The sequence below is a fragment of the Equus quagga genome, chromosome 5, assembly GCF_021613505.1.
Source record: "Equus quagga isolate Etosha38 chromosome 5, UCLA_HA_Equagga_1.0, whole genome shotgun sequence".
Taxonomy (NCBI): domain Eukaryota; kingdom Metazoa; phylum Chordata; class Mammalia; order Perissodactyla; family Equidae; genus Equus; species Equus quagga.
In genome coordinates this window covers 63,953,276-63,960,355 of record NC_060271.1, presented here as the reverse complement: position 1 = coordinate 63,960,355, position 7,080 = coordinate 63,953,276, and the positions used below count along the sequence as shown (strand labels likewise).

At 51.7% G+C, this 7,080-nt stretch overlaps 1 protein-coding gene across 2 annotated transcripts; it reads right to left on the bottom strand.

The window, feature by feature from the left end:
* Nucleotides 1-2,563: 2,563 nt before the first annotated feature.
* Nucleotides 2,564-6,733, bottom strand: CHCHD5 (coiled-coil-helix-coiled-coil-helix domain containing 5). Of its 2 annotated transcripts, none has more exons than XM_046662317.1 (4): nt 6,505-6,733; nt 5,310-5,516; nt 5,058-5,223; nt 2,564-2,747 (listed from the first exon to the last, which is right to left on the bottom strand). In XM_046662317.1, exons 2-4 carry the CDS (start codon nt 5,459-5,461, stop codon nt 2,724-2,726), a joined length of 342 nt encoding a protein of 113 aa, XP_046518273.1. In that variant the 5' UTR covers nt 5,462-5,516; nt 6,505-6,733; the 3' UTR covers nt 2,564-2,723. The 2 variants fall into 2 exon arrangements, with proteins under 2 accessions (XP_046518273.1, XP_046518274.1); XM_046662318.1 differs by having other exon boundaries at nt 5,310-5,450; nt 6,505-6,707.
* Between the last annotated feature and the right edge of the window lie 347 nt (nt 6,734-7,080).

The following is a 7,080-nucleotide window of genomic DNA, read 5'->3' as shown; positions in this document are numbered from 1 at the left end:
GATAACACTGTATTGTATAATTGAAATTAGCTAAGAGAATAGAACTTAAATGTTCTCACCAAGAAAAAAAAAGGTAAGGCTATTATGAACAATTTGTGGCAATTTGATAATTCAGATCATGTGAGAAATTCCTAGAAAAATACAACTTATAAAAACAGACCCATGAAGAAACAGAAACTACAAAGTTTTCATGGTAGCTAAATATGGCACAAATTCTTTGCAGCCACATGCCATCAAGAGGTGAAGTCTCTCCATCCTTTAATCTGGGTTGGCCTCATGACTTGCTTTGACCAATACAATGTGGTAAAGGTGGTAAATTTGAGGTTTCCATTTTTGTTTTCCTGACACCTGAGACCACCTGAACAGAGTTCATTGACCTCCCCCCACCTTCCAAGGACACTGGGCCTGGGCCCCACACAAATGAATGTGTCTGTGTCTGGGCTCAGGTCCAAAGATGGTCACTTCAGCCTTGACTCTAATGCACAAGTTACAAAAAATACATCCTGCATCATGTTCCTTGTCTGGGCTTGCCAACCCAACGGGCACCTGACAGGACTTTAGAAACATCCCATCCGTGGGAACAAAAAAGATAAAAACACCCCATCCGTGGGAACAAGAGGAAATAACTCTCAAAATATCCAAATGTCTGAAACCCTGAGTAGAAACCCAGAGAAACCTTAGGATAAAAGGGAGTAAGAGGCATAGAGCAATTGGAAGTTTCACTGAGGAAAGGACGCCTTGCCTCAGACCCGGACAATCAGCACTCCCACCCACCGTACAAACTGTTGGGACTTCCCCGGCTGATTGTGGTGTGGATGTTGTAAGTACCGATTTGTTGTTCCCCTTTATCCCTGCTCCTTGTTCTGTTTCCCTTTATCAATAAACTTTGATTGCTTAAACAACCAAGTAGCCTTGGCGGTACCTGTCATTCCTTGCCCTTTGCGGCTGCAGGCAACACCACCATACAAGGAAGCTGGTCTAGTTTACTGGAAGAGATGCCACTTAGAAGAAATGTTCTAAAACACAGTCTTGATTGCCATTTTGTCTGTTGTAATCATAATTCTTTTAGTTACATGGTGTAGAACCCCACTTTAGCTTACGATGCAAAGTGAGGTTGGCTGAAAACGTACACAGAAATCTGAGGGCGCAATCCACAGCGCAAGGATACTGCAGCTGGAAAGAGAAAGCCACCAGGACAAAAGCAGCCCTTTCAGGGACCACAGGAACTGATCACAATCCTCTCTCCGCTACCTGGGTTTCCTCCTGTTGTGGCCACATGGCTTCTGATGGCTCCTGCAACCCTGGCTGCATAGGTCTTCCACCCTAGCTCCTAAGCCAACTGACAACTTCCCTTGTCTTAGAGATCAAATCCCCAGGGGAGACTCCAGTTCATTTTTCCAAACCAGAGCACAAGCCTTAAGTGTCCAATGGCCTGTTCGGTCTGTGCTGACCAGTCACTTCCAATTTTCGGAGGCTTGGAGTCACCTCGAGGGAGGAGCAACTTGTCTGAAGGGTGAAATTGGGTGCAGGCCCTGCACATGCTCAGCTTAGAGCTCTGGGATCTCTCTCTCTCCTGTATACTTGCCTGTCTGCCCTCTGCCCTTTAGGATCTGCCCCTGTTGGGGAGCCTGTGATCAACCAGCTGTGCCCACGGAGCCTGTAATCCTGAGGAGAAGCGCTAAGAAGCTGCAGCAGCCACTGCTGGTACCTGCCCAGCTTCACTCGGCACTTTCTTCTGTGTGCTGAAGCCTGCTTTTGGTTCCATTACTCTCTGCTCAGGCTCTCTCCTGATGGCAGGAGGGCACTCAACTACACACAGGGCAGGCAGACGTGCCAGATGGTCAACACCCTTGAAAACAGCCCTCAGTGACAGATGGGGAGTTGGCGGATATACACCCCAACTTCTTACCATGGATAAGGTGACTGAGGTGTGCTCTACACAGTCTCCCGAAGTCCCCAGTGGGATTGAGCCCTAGTTGCCCACAGTGGTAACTGGCTTGATAATGCACCTTTTATTGGCTGCTTCCCTCTCTATCTCATCTCTCCACTCCCCTACGAGTGTTTCTGGAATTATGTTCCAATATATTGTCTGCACTCAAATTCTCAGGGTTGAATTCTGGAAGAATGCAAAGCAAGACAGAAGTCCAGTGCAGGAGACTCTAAGCCACATTCTTCAATGCAGCTGTTTCCAATAATAAAGCCAGTGCTTTCATTTGCATGCCTAATGCCCATGTCTATTGCTCAACTGCTTCTGAACTCAGGAGGGAAAGAGGTGTGTTATTTATTGCCCCTAAGCCTCAAGTAAACACTCAATAAAGACTTGATAAATGCTAGAGTGGAAGACAGAAAGAGCCTTTCCCCATGTCCCTGCAGCAGGGGACAGGAAATGGCTGCTGGCAGAGTTAACAAGGGAAGAGGGGTCCTCTTAACCCTAGTGAACAGACAGAGCCCCCGCCCAGGCCCTTCTTTGGCAAACTAAGTGAAGCTGGGGGACAGGGGACCAGGGTTTCTGCCCAGCCAGCTCTCCTAGGGCCCCCTCAGGTGCTGAAGGCAGGAATCAAAGCCTGGTACACAGAGTCTTCATTTATTGTGAGTCCTGATGTCCAGGGAAGTCAGGCCCACATCCAAGGCCCTGATGACCTCATCTGGCCACTCTTCAAGGGTGGGGGCATCAACAAGTGGACAGTCACTCATGTCCAGTTTTCCTACAGTCCAAAGAGTCCTCAGGAGGCGGGAAGTGGCTGTGCCTGTGGGGAAAACACATCAACATCTCCTAGCACCTCTTCTGTGCCAGCTCTGGGTCCACTGCTGGGGAGATTATGTAGATACAGCAGAGGCTGCCCTTGCAGAGCCCACAGTCTGGAGGGAGAGGGCGTGAGGTGACAGCCCTGGCCACCTGCCATATGAACACATCAGACACAGTGAACTGTCAATGGGAGCAGGGAAGGCACTATTCTACTGTATTACTGAGCACCTGCTGTGTGCCCAGCCTTGTTACAGGTACTGGGACCCAGCGATGGATGCAGCAGGCACAAATCTCTGCCTCTAGGGACAGACAACCAATGAACAAAAATACGTCAACCATTGATAAACTGTAGGAAGAAAGCTAAATCAGGATAAAGAGCAAAGGTGTGTGTGGACGGGGAGGTACAAGTTGCACTTTAAATTGTCAGCTACATTAACAGGAGACGTTCTATAAATTTTTTACGAGATGAGGCTGTTTGTGTCTCCGCTATTTTGTAAAATAGAGAATAGAGGAGGCCTGAATCTCACTGCCCCCAGTCAGGGAGGAAAAGTTGTAACTGGGATGCCATTACCAGGAAGGAGGAAGAAGCGAGGAGGAGCTGGGTGTGGTGTTAATTACTCTGGGTACACTGAGAAGCCACAACAAGGTTTTAAAGGAGAGAATGTGACCTAATCTCCAATTTTAAAAGCTTCTTTGGCTGTCACGGAGAGTAGATGGGGGGGGGGGGGCGCGGGTGGCAGGGGTGGCCACAGGAAGACCAGGGAGAGGCTGGTTGCCTGTCCAGGGAGGGAAGGAGCAACTGGCCCTAAGACAGAAGGGTGAGGTCTTTACTGTTCAGGTGTTCAAAAAACTTGAAAGAAAGAAATGTCACCAAGATATGACTAAGAAACTAGCATGACCAATATGCAATCATTACTGAATATTTTCTGAGAAGAATTAAAAGTCCTTCATGCTGGTGTCTGCCTTTGGGGCCTGAACCTTTCACTTATCCCTGCCTCATTAAAACACCAATGACTACAGGGCCTGGTAGAAGGGCATCTCGCCAATCTTCAGCCAAGAATTCCTCTGAAATAGGTGATGGGAGGGAAGCAGTTATAAGGCAGTAAGATGTAAGCCATGATGGACAGAGCTCAGGGTCCTTGGGAACCCAGGGACGAGGATGGGCCATCGGGGAGGTTTTCTGAAGAAGGTGACAGTTAAGCTGGAATAGAATTAGCCAGATGGATTAGGAAGGGCAGTCCAGACAGAGGAAAACAGTAGGAGAAAAGCCTGGCAGCAGGAGAGACATGCACTTGAGTAACTGCATGTTCACCGGGGCTGGAACATGGAGCCTGAGGGAGAAAGTGGGGAGGTGGGCCACATCCTGCAAGGCCCTATAGACTGTGCCAGAGTTAAACCTGGCCTCATGGAAGTGAGGAGCCACAGAAAGGCTGTTAAGTCAAGAAGAACATGGTCTGATTCCTCTGAGATCACTCTGGGATCATTAAAGAGGATGAACCAAAAGGGATAAGATGGAACATGGATGCTCAGGAGAAGGCTTCTCTTCTAAGTGCAAAAAGAGAAGACGGGGCCACAGGGACAAAGAGAGGAGCAAATGCGAGGGTGTTCAGAGGGGGCTGGTGAAAGGCATGACTTTTGCCTTTGGAGCTTGCAGTCCCGGGGGTGAGAATAAACAGCTAAACAGTGTTTCTCAACCTGCTCTTCACTGTTGTCCCCCAAGGAGGCTTTTAGACATTTTTAAAAATTGTGCCCCTCCATGAAATTTTAAAACCACAGATATACTGTATATGTTTATGTACAATATACATTTAAAAAAGCAAGATTTTTTTGCTCCATCCTCACCCCCCTCTGCCAGTATAGCTGAGGGGGAGTGAAAAAAGGAAAGAGAGAGTGGGTAAGGGAGGAGGGAGATGACGTCAGCCTGGGGAAGAACACAGAGAACCCAGCAAGGACCTAGGATTTTGTTCTCAGTGTGACTAGGAAGCCATTGAATAGCTTTAAGCAAAGGTGTAATGTGACTAGTTTTCAGTTCTTAAATGCTCACTCTGGCCACTGTATGGAGGCAAGGTAAGAGGGGGTTCAGGGAGACCAGAAAGAAGGCTGGAGCAGGTACTCTGAAGTGGAGGGGTGGGGGAGATGGCTGGATGAACGCAGGGGCTGTGGGGGGCAAGAGGTGATCATGTTCTGGATTCTGGATGCATGGTGAAGGTCTGTGTGTGGGTGAGGTGGGGCTGAGGATAACTCCAAGGTCTTTACTCTACCCATCTAGAAGGATGAAGGGGTGAGAGGAACTGGTGAGCCCCCCATTTACCTCCACAGTCGAGGGTGAATGTGGCAGTTGCACCTGGTCAGCACACTGCAGGAAGCGGCGTACATGCTCTGCACAGTTTCCCACTGCTGCCTCATTCTGTCGAAGACACTCCTCAAAGGCCTCAAAAGGCTCAGCACAGGCCTGGCGGATCTGACGGATGATTGGGCTGTGGGGGTAGGGCATTTCAGGCCCCGGGAGGCTTCCACGCCACTGCCCACCTCCCCACACTGTCTCGCACTCGCCCACACTCACTGGGAGGATGTGCATCGAGCGATGCTCATCTTAAGGTGGTGACAGTCTCTCTGCCATGTCTCAGGCTTCGCTGCCACACACTGGCCATACTGCTCCAGCTCCCGGCCACAGTAGCGTGCAGTGACCTCCAGGGCCGCCTGCCTGTGGGGCATGGTAGGCTGTGGATAAGTCCAGGCAGCAGGCAGGAAAGGAAGTTCTGGTGTGGGTCTGGGGAGATTAGGGGTCTTGTACAGATCTGGGAGACTGAAGGATCCTGGGGTAGGGTCAGGGAGGTGTAGAAGTGAGGCATAAGCCCTGGGGGTTGTGCAGCTGGCTGGGGCTTCTGCGGAGATAGTGGAGGTGCTAACAGGAGGTCTGATTATTCTAATGCAGGCCTTGGGGGTCCTGGAGGAAGGGTCTTGGAGTCTAGGCATCCTCCAGTAGGCCCGGGAATCATGCAGAGAAAGCTGAGAGCCTTTGAAGTAAGATCTAGAGTTCTAAGGAGAGAACCTGGGAGCCTTACATGGGTTTGGAGGTCGAAAGGTGAGGTTTAGCGGCCCAAGAGGTGAGGTCTTGGCCTGGAGAAGGTCTCTTGACCAGAGAGTCTTAGAGATGAGGCCTGAGGACAGGGCTACTGGAGATGAGACATGAGATCCGGGGTGGATCTGGGGGTCCTGGGGTGGGTCTCAGGGTCCTAGGGGCATGATCTGGAAGCCCTGGATGAGACTGGGGCTCTGGAGACAAGGTCTGGAAATCCAGAGGCGTCTAGCAACAAGTCTGTGGGCCCTACAGGTGCGGTCTGGGGTACTGGGTAGATCTGGAAGTTTCAAAAGTAAGATTAGGTGATGGGGGTTGGAACTTGGAGCTCTAGGGACGGGTTTAGGACTCCTATAGGTCCTGAGACAAGCCTGGAGTCCTAGGGTTGCAGGATGAGGGATGCGGCCCGGGGACATGGGGGAAGAGCTTGGGTGTTGAGACTGGACCTTAAAGTTCTCGGTGACCACGAGAAAGACGGGCGGAGCCTAAACGCTCAGAGGGCGGTGCCCAGACACGCGGACCGATGGGGCTTGTGAGGGCCGGCGCTGAAGCCTAAGGGTCGGATCTCTAAGGAACAGAGAGGCCAAGCCTTCTTCCTGGAGTTTGAGGCTAGGTCCAGGTCACTGGGGAAGAAAAGAGGTGCCGGGGTAGGTACGGGATAGGCGCTCCCACTACTCACATCTCGAGGCCGGTGCCAGTGGGTGATCAGTCAGGTAGGCACACCCCGCCTTTTCTGGTGTCAGGTTGTCATGGCGGCGCCCAGCCCTCCTTGCCTCTTTTTTTCCGGTCGTAGAGCGGCCAAGCGGCCCCTTTCCCTTTAGGCCAAACCCATAATGGCGGCGCCCTGCCGCTCCTTCCGGTCTGTAATGGCGGCGCCCTGTATGCCACTTCCGGTCCCAGGCGGCTCCGTTGCTTCATCCCCTTCTGTTTCCGGCGGCGCCCGGAATTCACCGGAAGTAAGTAACGGAAGTACGGGCTTACCTCTGCCCTCAAGCGAGTGCGGCGCAGGACCATAGCCCCTCGCGTTCTTAGCGTCCCGACTGGAGATGGTGGCTAGCGGCTGTCGCTGCTGCGACCCCTCAACAGGCTGCCGTTTGTGGCTGCGCTGGACCCCGTGGCTACCGCTGTCCCCCCTTACGCATGCGTTCACTGCTCTCTCGGGACTGTGGTTCGTGCGCTTAGGAAGCCGGCGGGCGGGGGAGTCACCCCAAGAGCCGGAGCAGCCGGCCTGGCCTGCCGTCTGCTCAGCCTGGGT